General features: G+C 43.5%; 1 protein-coding gene across 1 annotated transcript in view; it reads right to left on the bottom strand.

The window, feature by feature from the left end:
• SOAT1 (sterol O-acyltransferase 1) overlaps nucleotides 1-26755 on the bottom strand; it is a 52197-nt gene extending 25442 nt beyond the window's left edge. Inside the window, exons 1-3 of the mRNA XM_045838485.1 lie at nucleotides 26555-26755; nucleotides 14843-14965; nucleotides 1916-1974 (exon numbers count right to left, since the gene is read on the bottom strand). Coding sequence (XP_045694441.1) covers nucleotides 1916-1974; nucleotides 14843-14957 — 174 coding nt within the window. The 5' untranslated portion in view covers nucleotides 14958-14965; nucleotides 26555-26755. The remainder of the gene's footprint in view (nucleotides 1-1915; nucleotides 1975-14842; nucleotides 14966-26554) is intronic.
• Between the last annotated feature and the right edge of the window lie 421 nt (nucleotides 26756-27176).

The following is a 27176-nucleotide window of genomic DNA, read 5'->3' as shown; positions in this document are numbered from 1 at the left end:
AAAAAGCTATTTATTGCTCATCTGAACTCACCTGTAGCTAGGCACACTGTATTTCACCAAACAACCCCTGTTCTGTGGCGCTGGAAGAGCTCCCCAGTAAGGCCTCCAGACTGCCCCTCCCCTTCACAGCAGGCAAGAGTGCACTAGCAGCTGAAGTGTAAGTCAGCCGCACAATGACGGCACAGCATGCTATTGCTGAAGGGGACCTTGGAGCCCCAGCTAGGCCAATATTCTCACTTTAGAAATTAGGGGGAACCTGTCCAGTGACGATGAGTGACAACTGGGCTACCCGGAGAACCAATCACGATTAGAGCAGCGATTCTCAACCGGTGTGCTGTGGGAACTTTCAAAACATGCAATTCCTAACTGTTTAGACAGGGGCACTGACGACCTTTCACTTAGATTGTCAAATAAAAAAATGACAATAGTCAACACAGCAATAGCCACCTGATATGAATGAATCAAAATTATACCTTTTTTTGGTCAGATAAACAAAAATACGTACTTTCTGGCGTGCCACAGATTTTTAGTAATTAGTTTACGTGTGCCGTGAGACGAAAGGTTGAGAGTCACTGGATCAGGGGTTTGGAAACTCCAGTCCCACCCCTGCAGCTCCAGCAAAACCCAGGAGGCCCGCCAGTTAGTTCTACGTGCTGCAGAACGCTTCCACCCACCAGGCCCCAGGCTGCCTGGGGAAAGAGCCTCCTTTGCTCAGGACCTCTCCCTGAGTACCTCTTCTTCATCTGGCTGTGACTCTTATCCTTTGTAATAAATCCATAATCTAGTGAGTAAACAGGTTTTCCTGAGTCCTGAGAGCCATTCTGGCAAATTCATCAGCTCCAAGGACTCTGATTTATAGCCAGTGGGTCAGATGTACAGATGACTGTCTGAACTTGTGACTAGCATTGAGCTGGAGGGGGTCGTCAGAACCTCCACTCTGCAGCCCGATGTCAGAAGCACAAGTAACCCACGCTTGCTTTGAGGTTACCTGGAAGGAGAAGGCAATCTTGTGGGATTAAGCCCCTTTTTACCTGCAGAATGGAATTTTTATCTCCAGGTAAACAGTATCAGAATTCAGTTGAATTCCTGGGATGGCAGCCTTGCCAGCATCCCAGAATCACTTGTTGGTGTGGAGGGAACCCATGTCCTCATGTTAAAATTGGGTCCAAGAACCCCATTCAAATAGGATGCTATAAATATCTAAATCTGTTATTCCAAATAAATGCATTTGTGCATGCATGCACATATAACTAAATTAGTAGATAGAAATAGGGCTATTTCATCTACAACATTGGATATTTGGAGGTTCATTTGGCCAATAAATTCTGGAAGTAACGTTCTCAGAAAAAAAACGGAGGCTGCCTTGGATGTGAAGTCAACTTATACTCGAGCACACAGAGTATTCGATTATAAATTTTTAAAAATAGCTCTTTGTCCTCCAGCATTTCCTGGGGGTGCTGCTCAATTCTGACATGCAGAGCTATTTGCCTGGCTTGGAAGGGCCCCGTGCTGCTGGTTTTGAGTTGATATTTCATCTACCTTCCTGACACATTGTTTCTAGATTCAGATTCCACGTTGACCGGAAGCCTGTTATTTCTATGACCCTTGCTACTTTCACAAAGCACTTAGACAATCGTACAGAAATTCAACTCTAATATGGTTCACTAAAACCAAGTTTTGCTGGTAAGAGTCAGGAAAGTGACAGTGATGGACGGGCCAGCAGAGAAAAGGGCAACCTGGTCCTCAGGTAGGATGACAAGGTGGCAGACCTTGCATTCCTGGTCCACAGCAGGGCAATGTCAGCTCACATGGGCGGCAAGTAATTATCTAAGCAATTCAGCATTAAAAATGTACTGAACACAACTCTTTACCCTGACACTCTACATTTCTGTTTCTGGAAGAGGGAGGTACTTACCTCTGCCTCTGCCGTCAACTGTTTCTTCTTTGCTATCAGCTGCTTTATGTCAACCCTGCCTAAGGAAAAAAAAATGTAACTGTTAGGCTGATGGAGGAGATACAGCCACCTACCAGCACTGTTTAAACCATGATTGGAAGACAAGCAAAAACGGATGACTGTGAAAACTGCGGTACAACCACGAAACCTGACAGCTCTTAAAAATAAAGCATGGGTAATATACATAGAAAGAAATTTATACAAAAAATGCTAAGGAGAAAAAACAAGACTTCTATACATGTACATACACACAGCAATTACAACTGCATTAATCATATGATACGGTAAGACAATTCTGACAGCATGGGAAGTTAGATCCTCTGAATGGATCCTGCAAAGGGGACTAACAGAACTCACAAGCAATATTAAAGAAATAGATAAACTGGACTTTAAACATTTTAGAAAGAAATTTTTTTTGCTGCAAAGAACAGGGTATAATCAAGAAAATAAAAAGACAAGCTACAAAACATTTAAAATGTTTTAAATGTTACATTTTAAATGTTACATTTAAAAGCTACAAAAAGACAGGAAAGAAACATTTGCAAATCTGATCAGGAACTCGTATCCACAATATATAAAGAACTCTTACACCTCAATATAAAAAGACAAATATCCAGTTTAAATATGGGCAAAGTATCTGAACATACATTTTTTCAAAAAAGTTAATTCAAATAGCCGACACCCCCTGAAAAGATGCTCAACATCACAAGTCATCAGGCAAATGCAAATCAAAACCATAATGAAACATCACTTCCTACTCACTGGGAGAGCTATAACCAAACACACATAACAAGTGATGGCCATTGTGCATATTAAAATTATGGAATGTTATGTGTCACTTATATCAATAGAGCTGGGTGGGCGGGGGCGGGGGGACTTGCACATGCAAGAAACTCATGCAAGTGTTATTCCGGGGAGCAGGAGGTGGCAGCTCTTCTGTATCACAACTAGAGAAGCATTTACCGACACTCGTAACAATGACAGCTATTAAGAGTGGTACCAGCTTGGTACAAAGGAAACAGGTTTGTAAGGGGTAGGATAATTACTGGCCAGACATGGAGAAATTAAACACTCCTACATTGCTGGCGGGAATATAAAATAACACAGTGCTTTGAAAAACAGTCTGGAAGTTCCTCAAAAGGTTAACATTAATACACTTCCCGTCTTCGCCTTCTCACTAGCAATTCACTCCCAACCTGTTCATACAGCTCTTCTCTTCTCCGGGTCACCACGGAATCGGAATTTCTAAATCCTCACCCTCGTTACACCTGCTACGGATTCCAACATTCATTAACTATTTATCGTGCATCGTCTCATTCGTTCTGCGTAACAACCCAGCAGACCCAGCGGATAAGCAAGAGGGTTGGCTTCATTCCCATTTTAACAGGGAAGAGACTGAGTCCGGCCCACAGTCACATGCCCAGGAAGTGACTGAGCACTTGAAGGAAAGCTAGGCGCCGTCTGCCCCCCAGTCATGCACATTCATAAAAAAAAAAGTTAAAAATAAAAATTAAAACAATCAAGGCCCACTTACAGTGGCTAAATTCCTAAAGATGACTAAGGAGTACTAAGCAGTGACTAATAACCATCTTTTCACTTCAGTTCTTTTAAGAAACACATTTCTTTGTCTCCCTGCAGCAAGTACAGAATTAGCTCATGGTTGTCGCTAACAAGTTTTTACTGCCTGGAAGTTCAAACTCATCTTAAAAACACTCGGTGACTGTGCCTTGGAAGGTCATCCCAGCCTCCTCCCGCCCTCCACAGATACCAGCAATCTAAAAATCCTGCGGAGGTCACCTCTATTGTTCAAAGGATGATCAGATCTAGAAGTAGGCCTTGAAAGAGGCAAGTTATCAATCTTTAAAAGAAAAAGGGAGATAACATAGTATAATCCACCTATCACCTTTCACTGCTCCACTGATCTCAGAAAACCTCCCAAAATTCTCAGCTAGTCACATCTGTATAAATATACGGAAATGGAATCTGAACCAGAAACAATGGTCAGTACACAAATATTCATACAGAAAAGGAAATTTACTAGATAATGGTGAAATGACTGGCTAGCCATTTTGAAAAATTAAAAAATTAAATCCCTAACTCACTTATTATTCAAAATAAATTCCAAATGAATTAAATATTTGAATCTAAACAACTATAAGTAAAAAAACAGTTTTCCTTTTTCATTATCTTGGATGATTTCTAAGCATGACAAGATATCTAAAAGCAATAATACATGTGATTAGATAAAAAATAAATGTGGCAAGGCACACCATAAGCAAAGTCAAAAGACAATGAGTTAAAAAATAGTCACATTATCGATACATGATCGTCAAAGGATTAATTTCATTAATATAGAAGAGCTCTTAAAAAAAAAAAGACAAAAAGCTACCAGATAGGGAACAAAAATGGAGAAAGGATAGGAACAGGGTTTTTAAAGAAAAAAAATACAAGGTCGATAAATATATTAAAAAGTTCTCTACCTCAATTCATGAGAACAAATTTATGCTATGTGTTTTTCACCCATCAAATTGCAAGTTTAAAACGATTGGTAAGACATATTGGCAAGAGTATGGGGTAAGAATATAGATGGGAATGTGAAGTGGTATAACACGTTTAAAAGTAAAATTAGTAATATCTAGCCCTGGCTTGTGTGGCTCAATGGAATGAGTAGTGGCTTGAGAACCAAAGGGTTGTCGGTTTGATTCCCAGTCAGGGCACATGCCTGGGTTGCTTGCCAAGTCCCTGGTAGGGGGCGCACAAGAGGCAACTACTACACATTGATGTTTCTCTCCCTCCCTTCCCCTCTCTAAAAATAAATAAATAAATATTTTAAAAAATTAGTAATATCTAAATTTTAAATGCAAAAACTTTTTGACCCAACAATTTCACTTTTAAAAATGTACCCTACAAGTACACTAGCACAAGTAAGCAATGACACTGTTTCAAAAGTGTTCTCTACAGCACTGTTATAATACTGAAACCCTGGAAACAACCTAAATGCCCATCAATAAAGGATGAGTTAAATAAACTAGCAAGCACTGTGCAACAAAAACACTACACAAATCCTTCTAAAAGAATGACACTTACGTATACACATACTGAGTGAAAAAGATGTCTTAAGATTTTCTAAGTTTGGAAAAGGAAATTGCAGAAAATATCCCAAACACAATCCCACATATGGGGGGGGGGGGAATAACGATGATTATTTAAAGGAAAATTATTACTTTATGAGTTTCTACAATGTTTGCATTTTAAAAATAAATATATAGTACTTTAAATCTAAAAATGTATAAACATATTCAGCAATTTGTTTTTTAATGGAACCAAAATATCTTTTATTTCTTGAATGAGGCCTAGCAGAAGAGGAAATAGCCCCTTTTAGCATGAGGACAACAGACTCAGATTTTAAAGGGATATTATGCATAATCTACAAAAATAATAAATGGAACTACCAATCGCAATTGGTCTATAACTTTTTAAAAAATTCTCAATCTCCTTTTTTTTTTAAATCCTCGCCCAAGGATATGTTTATTCATTTGAGAGAGAGAGGAAGGGGGAGAGAGAAACACTGATGTGAGAGAGAAATTGTCAGTTGCCTCCCGTTCACACCCAACGGGGGATCAAAACCGCAGCCTTCTGGAGTAGGAGACGGCGTTCCAACTGGCTGAGCCGCCCGGCCAGGGCTGGCCTGTAACCTTTTTAAGGCTATAATCAAAATGATTCCAGGAACTCTATTACTCAAGCAGAGTTAACTTTGGTTTATTTTTCTTTTATCGCTGCACCTGAATCAACTGTGTGGGTTGCCCACACTATACGCAACAAGAGAATTAGCCTTAGTACCATTAAACTGTTACATCATCATGTGATCTTATTTTAAAATCAAGAGATAATTTCTGGTAGAAACAGTAAAAGATTTCACGTAGATTATAACTCTTGGTTGACTTATTTTACAGCAGAAGGCTGGGAAGCTACCGTAGGACCTGGGACAGAAGAGCTGCCGGCACCATCAACGAGAAGGTAAAATAAGACCTCGGTGAACCCAGTGCTATACATATTGCGCACAGTGCTCTCCCACTTGCTCTCCTTTGTTTTGCAAGAGGAAACCTAAGCACCGACAGGCTGTAAGTCACCCGTGTGGGTATGCGGTCACTCGGTCACTCAATCACTATACACACGGTGAGACTTTAAGCCTTATCTTCTGACTTCCTCCTGGCCCGTCCAATTTTGTCTTCCTATCCATGAAAACAAAACACAACCCACTGTACTTCTTCCTCCCAGCAATTCTCCCTAGAAGCAGCTAAACACCATACACATGCGCTACAGAGGCCAGACTCAAATTCTACTCCTCTGAGGCTCTTCCTTCCACTCTGCAGCAAGGTAGCCCTCCCCCTGCTGGTCTCCCATTCCATTCAGTTACTGTAATTCACTTAACTTGAACGACTGTTTGCAGCGCCGAACTATCTTCTGTTTTAGTGTCTCGCTTATCTGAACTACCGGCCAAGCTGGCACACACGCTTACACATAGACCGAAGGTGCTTACCAACACACGGTTACACTGTCGGCTGGACAGCAGCGACCAGACTTCAGTCGCGGGTGTGTGTGCTGCATGCAGTGGCATAATTAAATGACAGCTAAGACCAATTCTTACTCTAAGAGCTTAGAATTCCAAGATTTAACTTTTGATAAAGTTATTAAAACTAGACTCCAGAATGCTCTTGATAAACGAGGAAAATCAGATCAGAAAATTCAAGCTCTTCCCTCATTTTACCTACACACATTTCTTGCAACTACGTCTTAAAAAACTGTCATAAAGTGGACTGTATGGTTTTCCCCATCAGAATACTGTTACAATTTATGGTTATGTTCCTGCCCCAGGGTTGGGCAGTGAGAAACAATATCTCATTAGAAGCAAAACCTTCAAGACCACCTTTTCTTTCAAAGTGGTCAGCTCACGCCTCATGCTCCATCATTTAAAACTGAATGTACCATTTATGCCTGGGCAAAATTGTGAGAGTAATTTTCAGCAATTCTCCTAAAAGACAAATTTGCCTGAAATACATTACACCCGAGAAAAAATAATCATTGACAGTATTTTCTCTGCCCTCTTAGAATCTGAAACCTTTCCAGGCTGATTTCTTAGCATCATTCTTTTTCTTTAAGAAGTTTAAGAAGCTGCTGAAGAAAGTACTAGCTACCATCTTGCATTTCTTTTTACTAATCTTGTAAATGCTAAAATACTCAATCTCATTCTTTTGACCTTAAAGCTATAAAAAGTACTAATATTCAGTAACTTTGTTTCTGCTGGTAATTATGTTCTCTCTCATTGTACAAAGTGAGGGAGACTTTTCATGTCTCGGACGCCAGTTTACTCAAAAGGCCACGTCATCCTCAACTGAGAGCAGCGTGACCTGACGGGGACTGCCATATTGCCACCGGGAGTGCCACGTCCCAGAGGACGGTCTGGGGATCTCCACCCCGACAGCCTTGTAACTGTGCTAAAAACAACGTCTAGCAATGTATCCAAGGGAAAATCACAAACACTTGAACTCCTGGTTATCTTCATTTTCTAAAACAAACATGTTTTGCTTTTATCCTACGGAGGAAAACAAATGTACCCTCAACCTATTCAGCTGGTCAAAGCTCTTTGCAGAATGGCCCGTTTCAGCATTAGATGCACCTACTGGATGAAGAGGCATGATTACAGGACAATGATGATATTAACTTTTTTCACATTTTGCCAAAAGATTTTCAAAATTTGTTACAAAAGCCATGTTGCTCTCTATGTTCAGATATTTACATATATATTTTATATATATACACACACATACATACATATACACTGAAATTAAATAGAACTACAGTATATTAACTGAGCTAACTCTTATAAAACACTTAAAACAGTGCCTGGTATATGATAAACCTGTTAGTGGTTGTTATTATTACTATATTAATTAATTAGCCATCAAATGAACAAAGTGGCAAATAAAGGGTAGTCAAGAATAAGCATAACCAGTAAGTGAGAGAACCTCCTCAGTCTGATGAAGGGCATCTACCAAAACCCCATAGAAAACTACAATTTGCAGGTAGCACGATCACGTACATAGAAAATACTGCAAAACACATGCAAAAACTGTAGGACCCAAAAAACAAATTAAACAATTTGTTTGCAGGGTATGGCCTCGATACACAAACACCAGCTGCACTTCTGTACAGTAGAAACAATGAGAGAGTGAATGTAAGAAAACAATTCCATGTATAATACCATCAAAAGAAACAAAATAATTAGGAATAAATTCAACAAAAAAACTGTAAAACTTACAGTCTGAAAAGTGTAAAATACTGTTGAAAAAAATTAAAGACCTGAATAAACCAAAAAACACCCCATGTCCAAGGATTGATAGATTCAATACTGTTAGGATGGTGTATTAGTTTCTTGTTGCTGGTGTAACAAATTGCCACAAACTTGGTGGCTTAAAACAACAGAAATTTATTCTCTTACAGCTCTGGAGGCTGAGCTGAAATCAAGGCATCACAGCAAGGCCACCTTCCCGCTGGAGGCTTTAAGTAGAATCTGGCCCTGGCTCTTCGGCTCTGCCAGCTGCCAGCATCCTCTGACGTGGCCACGTCGCGCCAGTCCTCAAGGCCAGTCTCTGCAAATCTCTCTCAGCTCCACCTCCACATCACGGTCTCCTCTGTGTGGGGTCAAATCTCTGTGCCTCCTACTTACATGCGGCTGCATTCAGGGCCCACATGAATATTCAAGATTATCTTATTTCAAGATTTTCAGCTTAATTATACCTGCAAAGACTCCCCCCCACCACACACACCCCTTTTCTTGCCATGTAAAGAAGCATTCACAGGTTCCAAGTTTTAGGGCCTTTTAGGAGAGGGGACACTCTCCGGCCTACCACCGATGGCAGTAATCCTGAAACTGATGTGGGATATCCACATGCAAAAGACTCAAGTTGAACCCTTATCTTTTAGCAAAGGCAAAAACTAACTCAAAACGGATTACTGACCCAAGTATAAGACCCAAAACTATAAAACTCCTGGGAAAAAAGGAGAATAGGAGAAACCCTTTATGACCATGGGCTTGGCAATGATTTCCTGGACGTGACACCAAAAGTACAGGCAACAAATGCAAAACTAGACAAATGGAGTCATCTCAAGTTTCACAACTTCTCTGCGTGAAAGGGCACGATCAACAGAGTGAAAGAGCAACCCATGGAATGAGGGGCAATACTGGTCAGTCATCTATCTGATAACAATTTCACTTCCCGGACATAACCCCTACAATTTAACTCGGTAACTCCTACACCTCAACAACAAAGAACAGTTAACCCAGCTAAGAAATGACCCAAGGACCTGCATAGACAGTTCTCCAAAGAAGATACACAAATGGTCAACAGGTGGATGAAAAGGCGTTCAACGTGGTGAATCACTGGAGAAATGCAAATGAAGTACCGCCCCACACCAATTCGGACGGCTGCTCTTTAAAGTCATGGTCACGACCCGTGTTGGTAAGGATGTGGGGAACCGCAGCCCTTAGGCACCACTGGTGGGACTACAACGTGGTGCAGCCTCTGCGGGACACAACGTGCCAACTCCTTAAAATATTAAAACTGGAACCACCACACCATCCAGCAACCCCACTTCTGGGTGTTTATCCAAAAGAACAGAAAGCGGGCTCTCAAAAAGGTATCTGTATACCTATGTTCCTAACAGCGGCATTTTTCACAGTAGCCAAGAGGTGGACGCAACCCAAAAGCCCATCACTGGATGAATGGGGTAAAGAAAACATAACAGATGCATGAAATGGAGTGTTCTTCAGCCTGAAGCAAGAAGGAAAGTGTGTCGCATGCTACAGCACACATAAACCTTGGAGACATGATGCTGGGTGAACTGAGCCAGTATGATTCCACTTACATGCTGTATCTAAAGTAGCCAAATCCACTGACACAAATTCACTGGTGCTTACCTGGAGGGGGTTGTGGGGGGGGGGTTGTGGGAATGAGTTGTTGTTTAATGGGAGATAATTTCAGTTTTGCAAGATGAAGAAGTTCTAGAGATCTGTTGAACAACAGTGTGAATCTACTTAACACTACTGGCCATAAGAGTGAACAACCTGAACAACCAAATGGTAACAGATAACAAAATGTAGTAAGTATTTCCACACAATGAAGTATCGAAGAAGCGATACATGCCAAAGCATGGGAAACAGTTTGCTATGTGAAAAAAGCCAGACATGAAAGACCACGTATTCAGTGATTCCCATTATATAAAATGTCCAGAACAAGCAAATCCAAAGTGACAGGGAACACATGAGCAGTTAGTTGCCAGGGCTGGGAGAAGGTGAGTGTGGGGAGTGACTGTAAAAGGGCATGGGGCCCTGGCTGGCGTAGCTCAGTGGATTGGGTGCGGACTGCTAACTAAAGTGTCGCAGGTTCGATTCCCAGTCAGGGCACAGGCCTGGGTTGCAAGCCATGACCCCCAGCAACCGCACATTAGTTTCTCTCTTTCTCTCTCTCTTTCTCCCTCCCTTCCCTCTCTAAATAAATAAATAAATAAAAAACTTAAAAACAAAAGGGCATGGGGTTCCTTCTGGAGATGATACAAATGTTCTGTAACTAAACAATGAAGATAATTTGTTGGGCAAATAGTTTCTGTTGCTTGGCGTGAACGGCGCCATCTTGAAAAGCAAGCTGCTGTCAGTGACCGCCAGTTCGCCCAGAGAGGGGTGAGCCCCTGTCACCTGAAAGCAGTGTTCTTACAAAGAAGGTCCATTACATGAGTCGTTACTGCCTGGGAATGTGCAGCTCTCAACCACTTGGCCTCAAGCCACCTGTGCTCCTGGAGGCTTGTGTGTTGAGCTCCCAGCCGCTCTGCACACAGTGCATGGAGCCCACCTTCCTGCTGGTGTCACACACCCTGCTGTGTCCTGCTCCCCCTACTTGTCTTAATTTGAGCTGTCGGCCTCTTCCTTTGGTCTCCAGGCACCGTCCTCCAGAAGGGTCCAGCGCACCACAGGAAATTTCCCCACACCGTTGTAAATGCAGTGAATGCACCGACAACCAGTGACTTCTACCGCTAAAACGGTGAACCCCATGGTTTGTAAATTATATCCATTTAAAGAAAAATAAGAAATAGAAGAAAAAATAAAGTCAGAGGGGAAGGGAGCAGAAAACAGAGGATCAAGGGGAGGAAAGAAAATAAGGAGGAAAAAAAGAAAAAGAACTCAGACCAACCTCTACTCAAGTCATATTTCCACATTTAGGGTAAAGACAGAACTGGTAAATGGCAGAACATTTGGTCTAGACAAGATTCTCAGTCTTAGCTTTTCCCATCAAGTTATACAGGGTCCTCATTTCCATTTACTTCGAGAACAACCGATTCCACAGTGTGTGACAAGAGATGCAAATCAGAAAGAAAGAACAGAAATGACAGGCACATTGTCATGAAAAGAGATAGTAGGAAAAAATAAGATTTTTTAAATTTAAACAGGCAACAAAAAAAGAAAAAAATTAAATATAATAACAACAAAAACACACAAGGATAATTTTAAGGTACATGTTGCAATCCTGTACTATGTATCAAAATAACTATTTTAAAATAGCATCCTTTAACCCTCCAGTTCCTCTGTAGGCATCTGACAAATATGTAGATAGTCATTACCATTTGTTTATGGCAGAAAAAGAAGAAACAACTTAAATATTCATTGGAGAAAGAAGTACATTTTGTACATGACGTGTATAAAATACTTGATAGCCATTCATCTATTGCTTGACAAAGGGATGGCATCTACAATGTGTCGGAGACTCCAGTTACTGAACAGCATGTAAAATATTCTATTTGTGTAAAATGTTCCTCATCTATGGAGATTACGTATCTCTGGAAGGACATATTTCTCAATGACAGAATTTGAAGTCATTTCTGCTTTCTTTTTTCTATTTTATAAATTGTGGATTAACTGAACACTTTATGTACATCATAGTACAACACAAGCTTTTTTTATTAGCACACATTACTTTTAAAGTAAGGTAATAATAAGTTTCAATTTAGACAAAAAGTTATCTTTAGAACTGGTATTATTTCAAACAAATGCAACAGAATATAAGGAAGCTAATTAATCATAATTTCACCTAATAGGCACTGGATAAGCTAAGCATACTTTTGTGAAAATGTGAACTAAATACTGTAGTCACTATAAAGGCCACTATTAATTCAATAACCCAAAGTTTGGGTAATCATACAGTTTATCAGACAAACTGGGACACTTCTGAGAAAGCAAGGAAACACCATAAAGAATTACGCTGGACATGGGTAAAAACTACGACTCACCTAAACAAATTAGGACATACGGTCATTTTACCCGTACATCACTAGAACTGTGAACCGCAGAATAAGGACTCAAGAACTGCGCACCCTGAGTTCAGGGGGAAAGCCCTCGGGGTTTTGTCGAAGACATGCACTGCAAGGCAGCTCTGGCTGAGTCAGAGTGCCTGCCGCTGTCGTCCGGCAGCCTTTCCCGCCCTTAACTTAACACTCCTGGACCCTCCCCTGAGATTCTAACGCAGTAGATTTATAATGGGGTCCAAGGAGCTGTTTTCGTTTGTTGGCTACTTTTCATTTTTCAGGTTAATTCTCAGGCACACCTTTGACGGTTCACTTCCAGTGTGACCCTGTTAAGGGAAGCCCGGGTAGCTGGGTGTGTCTGCAGGGAAGAGACAAGCAGTTGAATCTGCAGATGGGTGAAACTCACCCTCTGCAAGGCTGGAGGGCCTGAAGACAATGAAAGGCAAAGGACAACAGGTTCTCTAGCTTGAACTGCCCTGGGGCAATGGCACTTTCCTGGCCTTGGGACTGAGACTTAGACCCTCAGCTCTGATTCCCAGGACTTTGGACTTAAGGTTCAGGCTAGCACGACACAGACCCCTAAGGTTAGGGAGATCGCTTAAGGGCGAACTTAAGGTTAAGCTCCCCCGGGGCCTCCTGTTTGCAGAGAGACTGTGGGGCTTCCCAGCCCCCATCTGAGCCAGTCCCTCATAATATAAATATCTTTCTCTGCATCTACATATGTCTTACTGGTGCTGTTTCTCTGAAAGACCCTAACACAAACCCCAAATGAAAACTGCCACTAAGATGTGTGTCTCAAGCTTTAACCTGCATATGAGTCACCTGGAATGTTACTAAAATGAAATTTTAGTCATGTCATGAATAAAATTGAAGGTAGGACAATAAATGTGAGGTGGGACATTTCTAATAAGCCACGAGTGGGTGCAGATGTCCCTGGTCCTGGGTGGGGGCCACACCAACTGGCACGGCTTGGTGTCCTTTGAGCCCTTAAAACTAAGAGGCCCCATGTTACTCATCTGCTAATTCCCCTAACTGAACAAATATCTAGGTAAGCAGAGAAACACATTCTACTTTCAGATCAGCATTATTTAACGTTAAACTGAGGAGAAGGTCATACCTGATTTAAGCTAAAAACTCAATCTTTAATATCTGCACTAAAATCTGAAATGGTTAAAACTTAATGAACTAAAACAACAGAGTACAAAAAAATACATAAAAATCAGAGTAATTTAAACATTTTTTTAAACTGGGACATGGAAAAAAATTGTATCTCTCTTACAGAGACGCAACAGAAAGTTTCAATGAAAAGTAATTTTTCTGTCTCTAAGTCAAACAAAATGCATTATCCCCCAGTCCCTAAACCATGAAAGAAAAATGTTTCTATCTAGTGTTGGCTCAGATTTCATATTTTATATCACACTAAAACTAGCCCACACATAACACAAACATTTCATAAATAGCTAATTAAGAGTACAGCACTCAATAAACTTTGTTATGCAAATTTAAGCAGAAATATCTCTTTTCTGGGGATCCAGCTGCTGAAATTTACAATTACATTTAAGTAGGAAAAGCAAAAGGTTGTTTTCCGAAGAAGTTCAGGACGTCAGACAACTTGTCTCAAACTTCCGCCCCCACTTGTTAACCAAACAAGCCTCAGACTTTCAAATCCTTGTTGAATTGAAACCTTTACAAATGTCACTGCAAAAATAAACAGCCTGATGTAACAGATGGCATCAGTTGGAGCTGTGTTTATAGGTCTATCAATCTCAGCACAAACCTTGACCTTCAGAACAAGCACTACGTCACACTCATTTTTGTATGCACGTATTCAGCAGACTTGGATAGAAGAATAAAACTTCCTAATCTATTTCTCCCAAGATTTAGAGCCTTGTAGTGAGCTAGGTCAGTTATCCTGATTATTATTCTCGTTATGCTCATTACATCTATTAAAAGAGTAATTAGTAGCACTTATTCATAATAATCCAATTAGGTTCATCGGAGAGGAGTGTTTGCAGAATCTCATTCACTTAAGTCAGAGCTCCCTGAGGACAAACACATTTACACTGACCGTCGGGATGAGCCTCAGCACCCAGCAGGGCACCAGTAATAACTGGCAGTCTAGGTGGTTGAAGGAGTGAACAAATGGATGGACTGTGTCTAAAACACAGCAGATAATCCCAAAATGTTCCCTGACTGTATTAAGAAGAAAGCTTATTTCCTAATTTATTCATGACATGAAATTCTATGTAACATAAATCCTGCGTTGAAGTATGTATTGCAAACCCCACTTACATCCGTAAAGCTCGCCTCTATGAGACGTGCTGTGTCACCAGGAGCATCTGAGGTGGCTGTGATGGACAATTACATCAGTGTTCCTTTGTAACTTCTGTATCAGCATATTTTTCTCTTCTGCATCGTTGCAGTGCCTGCCAGCACACCCACGTATGACAGAGCTGGAGAGATGACAACCCTGTTCTAGAACCCTGCGTTTGTCCTCTATTTCATTAAGTCACCTCAACAAAATAAAAAACTCACCATTTGTAGGTGTCTCTGGGGACTGCTGCGTAGGGTTCCCCTGGTCCTCCTTTTCTTCTGGACTCTCCCTGGACTTTGAGAGCCGTTTTCTTAGAGACATGTCTTCGCCTACCATTGTGCTATCTAGGAAAGAAGACGTACAAAGGTTTGAACTGGGTATCTGGTTTGGGCAAATTACATGATTTCACCATATAAGAGGAGGTAAAAAATGACGGTATCTCCTCTTCCTGCTGTTTTACTTTGATTACGTTTAAGCATTTTCTGAGTACAAGATACAATAACAAATGCAAAGAAATTAGTCCCCTTAAAGTAACTGACTGGTTTCAAAGGCCCGTACGCAAACATAGCCCTCATTCTTAAAGGACAATTTAATTGAACAAACAAGGCATAACTACATGAAAAATTAAGAATTCAATAATAAAAGGAAGTACAAAGATGCCACAAGGTAGTCACGTCAATGGGGAAAACAAGGTATCTGGACCCAGTCCTGCAGGAAGAGAACAGGGCACTTGTGAGTAAGAAAGGGTTAAAACAAAATCCTCAGAAGCCCTGTTCAAGGGACCGCAGCTGATCTTTTCCAGAGGACAAGAAACAAGCTTTTGTTGAAGACCTGCTAAGTACTCTGCTGGCTGCTTTCTGCCTTCGCATCTAATTTTCATTGCGACTCTGCAAAAAAAGCTGTTACTACTCCCCGATCACACAGGAGAAAAATCAAGGCTCAAAGCACTTACTGTCGGTGCCCCCCATCCGCACCCCAGGAGTGCACCTGCAGTTGCACAAGTTGGGTCTGTCAGGGGCGAACACCGTGGGAGACTGCGGGGCGCCTCAGCAAGCGAGCACTGGAAATGACTTAGCTAGGATCTGGGGCTTGGCTAGCTGGTTTTGGGGCAGAGTCCAAAGAGGCAGAGGGTCACTGCAGTGTGGGTGCCGTCAGACTGGGCACCCACACCGCAAGCCTATGACTGGGTTTCCTGACCAGTCTCCACGAGAAGGCCCCTGCAGGGAGGCTGACGCTGCGCTGGCACAGCAGAAACCATCCCTGATGTTAGTCTGGGGAGGAGGGTGCTGGAAGTTTTGTGACTTGGACAACATTCAGGTTTTGTCTGTGTTCAGACGTGATGATGGCACGGACTTGTTTTTGTCTTGATCCACTGTGGTCACAGAACGGCCTTTTCTGATGTGACGGTCAGTGAAATTGTCTGTGTTCAATAAAACACCAAGAACGAGCTTTAAGCACCAGGCTGTCTGGCGGCAACGCCAGGGCCTCCTGACCGCCCCGGAGCAGCTCCCGGGAGCCCGGGGCCGCCTTCCTCCCGCCACTGCAGTGACCGCACCGCCCATGACGCGGCCCGATTTGAGCCCGGGTCCTGTTGGAACTACCTACACCATCAATTCCATTTTTTAAAAATCGATAAAACAAATATGGTGAAGGGGAAAACTAGAAAAGAGAGCTGGAATCAAATTGTAAAAAGCTAAGAAATTAGGACTTTTCTCCAGTGAGGCAGGGGTGAGCCATTTTAAGCACCAAAAACCATGATTCAAGTCAAAGTTTGGACAGCTCAATGTCAAGACAGACCAAGGCTGACTCCAAAGCAGTGTTTTACATTGTATGAAGTTTCCATTAGTGTGGAGCGAAAAGAAAAATAATAAGATACTCACTATGTTATGTTTAAAGCTACATATTTTTAAATTCTGTTATATGCTTTCTAAGCTCTATTTAGTTTAAAATGTCCTGTTCTGTATGAAGTGTAGTACATGGTGAGTTTGATGGTTTCCTTAAATATCACTGCTTGGCAAAGTAAAAATCTGACAAATACGGATAGGTCTCCTCCTAACTTTTTCCTGAAATTGAACAAATGGAGTAATTATGAAAGAGTGGGTGTGTATGCCAAGTAGAAATCTTAGGAAGCCGGTAAGTCCCAATTAAGAGGAACCTAGGAAAGAGGTCAAGGCAACAGACAAATTTGCTAGTCATTTGTGTGACAGTGACAGAGGAAGCCAGAAGATCTAATTCTTCAACAGAAGAGATCAGAGAAGTGAGAACAGACAACCAACCTCTGAGGGATGCGGGATGCCCTCAGAGTAAGACATCAAGAAGTAGAAATCAGGGAAGAAAACAACAGAGACAGAAAGATGCAAAAAGAAGCGAGATGTTTCAAAGAGGAACAAATTCTGTAGGGGATAAAGTGGGTTAGAAACAGGGACTCTCCTTTTGAATGCTCATGTGCTTTATACATGTATGACACATTTTAATCCCAGTACAACCTTTAAGGCAGGTCCTCTTATTTTGTTCCTCAAATAATGTCTTTGGTCACCATGTCTTCTGTTACACTCCTTCCTGTCTCTAGAAAGCCCGTTTTCTTCTGCCCAGTCTTTACCTGGCTAACGCACTCACCTTCCAAGCAAGAGTCACAGCCACAGCTGCAGGATCTGCAGCAGCAGCAGCGGCAGCAGCAGCAGCAGCAGCGGCTTTGACTCGGCTGCCAGCTATCACGTACCTACCAGGCTCTGTGCTGCTAAGTCCTTTACCTGTTCCTCTGAAACCTTACAAACTTAGAATGGAGGTATTATCCTCCTTTTATAGATGAGGGAAATGTAGTTTGGAGAAGGGACTTCACTGGCCCCCAATCACATGACTCTCCAACAGCAGAGCTGGGATTCGAAACCAGAACTGTCGGGTTCCACAGCCTCCCCTGCAACCACCCGGCTGCCCGACTCGCGTCCTCTGCTGAGGCTTCTTTGACCCACCACCTGTCATCTCCCATTCCTCGGCGCTCCCACTGCTGCCGTGACTCCTATCTCACTTACTACCACTTCCAGAGAGCCATACTGCTCCCTCTGACACTACTCGCACAAGCTTCTCAAAGACAGGGACCTCATGGCGCCTACCCCTCGAATCCCCGAAATCTAGGGGAGAGTCTCGGCAGCAGAAAAGGCATGCATTAGCACAGAAAGCGGACATATCAGTAGTACCACAACCAGTTACTCTAAGTGAGAGGACACAGCGCTCTAAATTCAGAGAACCGAGAGGAAACGGTATGTTGGGAGGCAGCCATGAGCATCATCTTTACTGTTAACAGCTCTGCACACCCTACTCAACAGTAAGATCTACAACCACTGACCTTCACCGGGGGTGGACGGCCCCCGAGACTCCTAAAGGCATGCAAAAACTACTCCAAATATTTCAATAATGAAAGAAATAACTGCACATTTATCACATAAAGTGAGTAACACAGGCGAATGAAAACAATCACTTCGTTTTTGGCTGAGACTGTCAACCCAGTGAGAAAATCAGTTATCTCACGCTGATTAAAAGCACTAATTAAGAGGTAAAAATACTTAATAAACCAAGTTTGATAAAGAAATGATGTTTAACAGGCAAAAAAAAAAAAAAAGAAAAAGCCTGGGCATTCTGCGGAAACATTACGCCCCTAGTCACGGAACTAGGAAGCGCCGGCCCACTCTGGAGGAGAACGCCTACGTCGGAGCTGGAACACAGGCCCTGCGTTTGCACAGCTGTGCTGCCGTGATTTCATCTGCTGGCCAGGGGAGCCCAGGAAGAAAGCACTAACGCAACAAAACCTTTTTGTCACAGCCTACACTAATGTCATTGACCTCGAACTCCTCTATTAGCCACAAGTGAGAACTGCAGCACAGTGGAAAAGCACAGGATTTGGTATTAGAACACCGCAGTTTACAACTCTGTTCTATCATATCAGTAAATCCTCCAACCTTTCTGAATCTGTTTGTTCATCTAGAAAATGAAGATAAATACTACCAGTTTATCATCACAGAAAAGAAAGATGGTACACACTATAGTACCAACATTTTATTAACAACCAACTGTAAAGACTGAAGTGATCTGCCCTGGCTGGTGTGGCTCAGTGGATTGAGTGCTGGCTTGTGAACCAAAGGGTCACTAGTTCGATTCCCCATCAGGGCACATGCCTGGGTTGCAGGCCAGGTCCCCAGTGGGGGGCACACAAGAGGCAACCACACATTGATGTTTCTCTCCTTCTTTTTCTCCCTCCCTTCCCCTCTGTCTAAAAACAAATAAAATCTCTTTTAAAAATGAAAAAAAGAGTCAAGTGATCCGATACCTACACACATACTTCCTGTATGCCAAGTGACACAGTCAAACACTGAACCATGGCATCCCTCAATTCTTCTTGTTTGCTCTGTGATGTACCAGAGGAGGACAAATAAAATGCTGTAATTACACATTTCCTCAAGGGCAGCTCAAACACCACGTGGCTTCCAAGATAATATTACCATTCTTGTCAGATGTTAGGAAGGACAGCTATTACTTGAACTGCCTCACCTCCATTCCGACCAGATGCTCAGACCACGTAAGCGGTAAAACGATGAGATGATGTCTGCACTGAGCTCCTCCCGCCCTGCGTGTGAGCAACGGTGTGGAGCTGTTATGCAAAACACTGGGGCAAATTATAGCAGTGCTCAGCTCCACGGTTCCCTCTCTAGACATAGGGATCATTCTGGCCGCTGTGTGGGGAGCAGACCGTGAGGTCGAGAGCGCAGGCGAGAGACCAGTGAGCAAGCCACCGCACTCACTCAGGGGAGGGGTCAAGCAGAGCCGACCTTTTCGACCACTCACCTAAAACAGGACCGAAGTCTACCCCCTTACCAATCTAGACACTCGCTAGGCAAACTACCTGAGCTGCTGCTAAGTCACAGATTCAAGCTGTAATTAGTGCTCAGCGGTGTCTCTGTGCTAAGGTGGACCACTGCCCTTAGGTGAGGTGTACCCCAATTAGCACAGGGCCTGGGAGGGGGGCCATCCTCCCTGTTCCCTATCACCTCCAGGTCCCGTTCCTCCTCCCGGCCAGATTATCACAGCGGATACACCTCTCCGGTGGCAGGCACGTGCAGTCTTCCTGGTCCCGGCCCTCATTCGCGGAGCGGTGAACACCTCCCTCACTCACTCTCCCCTCTCGCTGATTCTCCCACACTTCTTTCACATCAGGCCACGTGCACAGACCCATCCAACACCCTGGCCTCCAACCTCCTCGATTCCTCCTTCTCAAACCAGCTGTTCTACGCCCCAGTCACACCGTCCCCTAGGATGCACCGCCACCAGTCACTGGGCCACGCCCGTGATTCTGACTTCCGGCACCGAGTCCTCGGAACACCGCCAGTTCACCTACTCCGGTGCCTCCAGGCCAGTTCTTTACTGCCCTCCCCCCACACCAGCCCACAACAGTCTCTGAGCTCTGGGCTCACATCCAAACGCCTGCTGGACGCCTCCACGTAGATGTCTCACGGGCACCTCAAACTTAACATGACCGCACGTGAACTACCAACATCCCCTCCAATTCCATTCTTCTCAGTGCCTTCCCCATCTCAGTTAATGGGACTAACAGTCAATCTGTGCAGATTTAAAAAAAAAAAGAAAAAGAAAAAAAAACTTGAAAGTGGTCCTTGGTTCTTTACTCTCCGCTATCCAATCCAACAGCAAGGTCATCAGACTCTGCTTTCAAAACATATACCCAATTCTAACCTCTTCTCAGCACATCCACCACCTTCACCACAGCCTAAACCACGGTCTAAACCACCCTCGTCTCACTGCACTAGCCTCCCACTGGCCTGGCTTCCTTTTCTCCTCTGCTCTATTTCTTAAGACGGCACCCAGAGTAATCCTTTTCAAAGGTAAGTCAGAGCAAGTCACCTGCCCACTCCAAACCCGCCCTCACCACTATCTGGTAACTCCCCCAAGATCCCTCACTCACCTCCCGGCCCCTCCCCGACACCCTCAACCTCCTGCTGCAAGTCTCTCCCTGGCTCTATAGTTACTCTGGCCTTGTGCTATTTCTTGAGCAAATCAAGCTCATTCCCACAGACACCCTCAAAGCTTTCTCCTTCACTTCATTCTCTGCTCAAATGCCCCCTGCTCAGGGACTGCCCCCATCTCCCCTAACTAAAAATACTCTCATATCCTGTTCCTCTTATTCATTACCCTGCTTCAGAGCACGTATGGCCTTATACATTACAGCACTTACTAGCTATCTGCCCCACAAGACTGTAACCCCCATGAAAAGCAGAATTTTGTCAGTTCACCATTGTACCCACGTATCGAGAACCAGGCCTGGAATACAGTCTGCACTGAATATGCATTTCTTGAATGAATTAACAAATAGGCACCAAGCATTTTCACGTACATTACAGAAATAAAACAACTGCCCTTCACATGTCTGTGAAACCATCTTAATAGGCTACTAGGAAGAGCTGGAACTTATGGTCACTTTTCCTTCTAACTTTACCCACTAACATTAAAAGATAAACACAAAACAGTTAATGAAGACATTTATCGAGTTTGGGACTTAAGTTGTAGGTGTACACGTGAAAATGGCCTGCTCTAGAGCTTTCCATCGACACCTGCCACTCCGGACCCAACTCGACACGTAACTGAGAGACTCTGGCAAACAATTCGCTGACAATGCCAGGCCCTGGATCCACGGAAACCTCACAAACTGGGGAGAGTTCTCCTGGAAACAATTCAAGGGATCAGAATACATGTCAGTAGAATCGTAAGTCCCGTCAGTGGGTGCTCACAATCGGCCTCACTCTTAGACCTTTGTGTACGATACCTCCTTTAAGTGCTAACCATTGACCCTGTCCCCGTTTTTCGAACAGAAAAAAGTAGTGACTGTCAGAAGCATAGTTATAAATGACAGCAAAGAAAGAAAACTTTTAAAAAGTGGCAATCGACGTTAAAAGAAAGAGAACACACACAGGGGTTTTGTTGCTGCTGTTTTTGCGTGGTCACAGGAGCCGAGTTCCTTCCGCGTCCCCCGACACATCACTGCCTCGAAGCAGACCTGGGCTGAGGCTCATGCCCGGGTGACCTTGGCACATCTTGAAAAGGCTGTGGAAGTTTAAACATAAAAGGCAAAGCCCCGGCTGGGTGGTTCAAAACTGTCCCCCACACAAAAGGTCTGCGGGTTCAGTCTGGTTGGGGAGTGGGTATGTGGGAGGCTGTGCAGGAGGCCGGTGATCCATGTTTCTCTCCCTCCCCCTTTCACCCTCTCTAAAATAGTGAATGTATCTCAGGTGAGGATTTAAAAACAAAAATAAATTAATTAATTAAATTAAAAACACTGAAGGCAAGGCAATTTGAACCAATTTTTAAAAAAGATTTTATTTATTTATTTTTAGAGAGGGAAGGGAGGGAGATAGAGAGAGAGAGAGAAACATCAATGTGCGGTTGCTGAGGGTCATGGCCTGCAACCCAGGCATGTACCCTGACTGGGAATCGAACCTGTGACACCTTGGTTTGCAGCCCACACTCAATCCACTGAGCCACGCCAGCCAGGGTTTGAACCAATTTTTTAAACGTCCTAACACTTAAAAGATATGTGCCAATCAATTACCTGAAAATAAAACTCGTATCTGTGGAGCACTTCTTTCTACAACATCAGGTGTACGTGCTGTAATAATGCAGGTCTACCCCAGTAAACTGTACACACACACACACACACGCACACACGTGTGTGTCAAGAGAAGGAATAACTAACAATTTAGTTAGTCAAACAAGTCCTCAGGGAGGAGGTGACACTGGAGCCAGAGCTGAAAGAAGAAAGAGAAGTCTGTTAGGCACAAGAGCAGGATGGGAAGAGAGCGCGCTACACGGAAAACCATGAACCAGTACAGACCTTGTTCATGTTTCGGTGACCTTGGCACATCTTTAAAAGGCCGTGGCAGTCTAAACACAGAAGGCAAAACCATTTGCCTGAAATTTTTTTCAAGCATTATTTCAAATATTTCACCAAGGTCAGTGTGTGCCAGGCCCCGGGAATCCACAGATTCCGTGCCCCCCAGATGTGAAAATCTAGTGGGCAAAAGACATAAAAACGTGACTGTAACACCTAATGGTATCACAGGACAGTAGCTGAGATAGCAGAGTATGAAGGGAATTCAGCCTGCTGGCCACAGGAGCTCAGGGGCGATTAGAAAAGGTTTCCTGAAGAAGGGAGAATTTAGTTTAACTCTGTAAAGGGAGAGAAGGAATGAGGCTGAGCACAGGGTATACGGCAGGGCAAGGACAAAAGGTCAGGGGCCCACAGGAGCCACACCAGGCAGTCTGGGACTTACCACACAGATGAGGAGCTGGGAGAGTTTTTTAAACAACAGGGTGACTTGATATTTGCTGCTGAGTAAGATGACTCAGGTGGCAGCATGGCAGATGTGCTCGAGAAAGGAGATATTGGCAGGGAGAACACGGAGCTCACTCACACGAAGTATGATGATATAGACCTAAAACAAGGCTCAAATGACAGGAGTTCACTAATGAACAAAGGATTTCTCGAAGAAAGACGAGATACGGGAGATAAATTTACAAACATTAAGCTGAAGCATCTACGAGTTCTTCAGGTGGCTTCATCCAGAAGGCAGTTGGAAGTACAGATCCTAAGTGAGTTTTCTAACTCAGCTAAGACCACGGGTACACCATGAAGCTAAGCAGCTGTAGAAGAGAAGGGAGTGGATAAGTTTACTGTCTTGTGCACGTGGATCAGCCAAGTGACAGTCACCAACAGGCAGACAAACATACAAGTCTGGACTGAAGATGGAAATCTGGGATTTGCCGGTGTAGAGGGGGGCAGCCGCTAAGGCCGACAACGCACAGGAAGGAGATCTCCCAGGGAGACCGCAAATCAACAGAATGCCTAGGAAATGATAAAGCTAACATTACCCTTACACTTACTATGGCCCATTTAACCCTCACAACCACGTATGCAGTAGACAGGTACTATTATCCCATTCTACAGGTGGTTAAGCAATTTTCCCAGTATTGTAAGACAGTTAAGGAACAATAAAAAAAGCAAGGCTAGGAAAGATTAGAGGAGGACCAGGAGCGAGCAATGTTCAAAATCAAGTTAAACAATTCAAGGGGTAACCCATGGCCAATATCATGGAAAATATAAGTAGGACAAAAAAATGGAGAAAATGAAAAGGAGGGTAGCACATGGGACATTTCACAATTTGGGGACATTAATAGCTACAATTCACTTTAGTTCTACAATTAGTTTCAGGAAGGGCAAAGAAATATATTGAATTGGGTTGCAAAATGAGTTGAGGAAGTGAAAACACTAATCATGAGACCAGGCTTGCAAGGGGTTTAGCAATAAACCACGTAGGCATTAATGTTTCCGAAGCCAGTAACACTGTGCTGGACACCAGGGCAAGTACATCACACTTAACGTTTCCTTTTTAAAAGATGCAAAAGATTCGGAAATGCTACAAAGCTTGCTCAAAGTCACATGCCCAGTAAGCGACAGAGGAAAATTTATACCCAAGATGACATAAGGCTAGCTAGGTAAGCACTTTAAAATATAACACACTGATTAAACAATTATTTCTTAAGAATCCAATCTGTGTATTGATTTTGTAATGTTCGGTGTAATGATGGCATGTGTAATGTTAGTGTTTTGTAATGATAGCATCTAATTTGGCTTCTGGAGGTATTAATAATCTACGGTTGATTCCATCTAATGCGTTCTTCATTTTAGTTATCGGATTCTTCATTCCTGACTGGTTCCTTTTTTAAAAAAATTTAATTAAAAAAGAAAGTTAAACAAAATTCAACTGAATTAATCTAAAGATCTAATTGTCTTTATTAAGCAACTCATGAATGGGGCAGCATCCCATCTAGCAAACAAAAAGTTTTCATAGGCTGACAGAGGGTAGGACTAAGAAGTTAAAAGTAGATTATTTCAGGCAAGGATACCTTCCCGTAGGGAAAGGCAGGTCTTATCAGTAAGGTTAATTAAGATTCTTTCTCTGGGAGAGACTGAAATTGCAAGTAGATGAGGTATTAAATCTAGGTTTGGGGTCATGGGCCTGCGATTTTCTGTTTAACAAAGCAAAACAAAGAGAATTGACTTGAGAAACAAAGTGTAGCTTGCCTACAGTGTTCCTATTAACAAAGCTTTCAAAAGAACCTATAAATCTGTAAAATAAATATTGAATGCTTACTCTCAGTGAAAAACTTTGCTGTATCACTCCCGGGTTCAGGGGAGAGAAGACAGAAATAAATGCAGATAAATTTACAATCCAAAACAAAATTTCTCCCTCTTCCTTCTAAACATAGGTGTGCCCCAATACAATCCCACAATATTTACACATCAAAGAATGAGGTCATTAAGTCAATTAGCAAAACTAAAGCACAAAGACCGTTCTCTTACAGCACTTATCCTACCTGATAAATTCCAAAAATAAATCCATTAAAACCTTTTTCCATTTCCTTCCCAAAGGAAATAGGCACTCTTCCCTAGGCAATGTTTCCAGTTCAAAAGTTCCTTCCTCTGTGGTCCAACTCATTCATTCTTTCCTTGTGCCAGGTGCTGGACAAGACTGGAGAACTGAGACAGAAATAGATGGTCTAGCCCAGCTTTCCTGAAATTTACATGCCAGCACCCAAACAAAGCCTTTAGAGGCTTAGGTAACTAATGCAGCTTGTTACAATGGATGATTAACTGCTGCTAAGGACAACAGAGTGCTGGGACATTTTCAGGTGATAAACAGAGGAACCATATAGGAATTGGAAAAAGGGAGAGAATAGTGCCTAAGGGGTGGAGGAAACCCTTAAAGACCAGGAGATAGGGAAAAGAAAAATGTTTTCTTAGAACAAAAATAAAACTAGTGTGGATTGAGCCCAGAGGGCCAGGAGGAAAGTGGCCCAAAGTCAACTGGAGCTAGGAAGAGTGGCAGCAGTGATTTGGTCTTCATCCTAAGAGAAACGTGAAATCTTAGTGAGTTCTACGTGTGGGATGCATCAAGACACGTGTGTTCTTAAGTGACTATTTTTTAAATTAAATGATTAGTCTTCTGAATGCCTCAGAGTGCCTTCCAAAATCCATTCTCATGCCTACACAACACGCAAGCTTCTCAAACAAGTCACTCATCCATACTGTCCAACTTAAAGCAAGAGGGGAAAATGCTTCAACTTGAATTCTATGTCAAGGGAAAGCCAAGTACTCAAAAAAACAAACAAACAAACAAACAAACAAAAAAACCCCAGCAGTTTAAATAGATGGCAGCCACTTAAATATTAACTGACCAATGAACTTAATCTATGCAGAGAGACTATAGAGCTTATACTTGTTTCTCCTTTACAAATAACTTCTAAATAGGTATGTCACTTAAACTGCTTGGCTATTAACATTTAAGAAGGACACACACTTAATTACATCCTAATATTTAAGGCTAAATTATGAGCTTGATTAAAGGCTTTGGCGCCCAGGCAAGACGACTTGAATGTCTTGAAGTACCATGTCCCTCTTCGCACGTTTTTTTTTCTCCCTAAATCAATTAGAATCTGACTTTCTGAGTGCATTCTTTTGTTTCGCTTTTTAAGGAATGGAACGTCTTCTAATTCATAACTTTCTTTACTATCGGCTTGAGGGACGCCACAGCACGTGTGACACACCAAACCTACCTCCAACCAAGGTTTAAAAGGCTGCCAGTCACCCGGGGGCCCGATGGCAACTTTCCCGCCTTCTCCATCCCCCAAACTCCCCAGGGCTGGAGGATGCTCCCCTCCCCGGGCTCCCGGCGGCCTCCTCCGCCCCCCGGCCCAGGGCAAGGCCGAGGCCGCCGGGCTGGAGTTGCTGCCACCACCTCTATCCCCCTCCTCTCCGGCCCGGGTGCGTGGATCCAGACGGGAAGTGAGGGGGGCGTCGGGAGAACGGGCATTACCTGGAGCCCAGCAGCGGGGACCTCAGCCAGGCGGGCAGGGCCGCGAAGCCGTCACAGCGCTGGGGGCAGGAAGGTCAGCTGCTGGCAACTCTCCAGGTGTCGAAGCCCGCACTGCAGCCAGCCCCGCCGCAAACGCAGATAAAGCGCCGGACTCTCTACCCCTCCGCCCCCAGCCTCGCGGCCCGTTACGCAGCGTCACGCGCACAGTCCGCGCCCGCTCCGGATTTCATTGGTGGGCCCCGCGGCGGCCAGGCCCCGCCCACCGCCCCCGGCAGCCCCGCCCCTCCCCGGGCGCGAGGGTACAACTACTTGCAGGAACCCCCTGCTGGCCCTGCTCGCGGTGCGAGGGAAACTTGCTGGGCCCGAGCAGGTCGTGACACCGGCGACTGGCTTTCCGTTTCTGCCCCAGCGATCCAAAGTGCGGCAGATACAGGACGGAGACAACTTCCTGCAAGTCCGTAACGGCACCCCGCATAGTAGCACGGGACCCCGCATAGTAGCACGGGACCGGAGAGACTAGTGCCTCTCCGAAAGCTCAGCGGAAGCTGCTTCTGCAACAGGATCGTTACAATTCCGACCGACCCTCTAGGGACAAAATAGAAGCGCTAGTCAGAAGCCTTTG

This window comes from Phyllostomus hastatus, unplaced genomic scaffold, assembly GCF_019186645.2.
Source record: "Phyllostomus hastatus isolate PE091 unplaced genomic scaffold, TTU_PhHast_1.1 phas_contig_283, whole genome shotgun sequence".
Lineage (NCBI taxonomy): Eukaryota > Metazoa > Chordata > Mammalia > Chiroptera > Phyllostomidae > Phyllostomus > Phyllostomus hastatus.
Note: the sequence above shows the minus strand (reverse complement) of the source record. Positions and strands in the feature narration are given on the sequence as shown.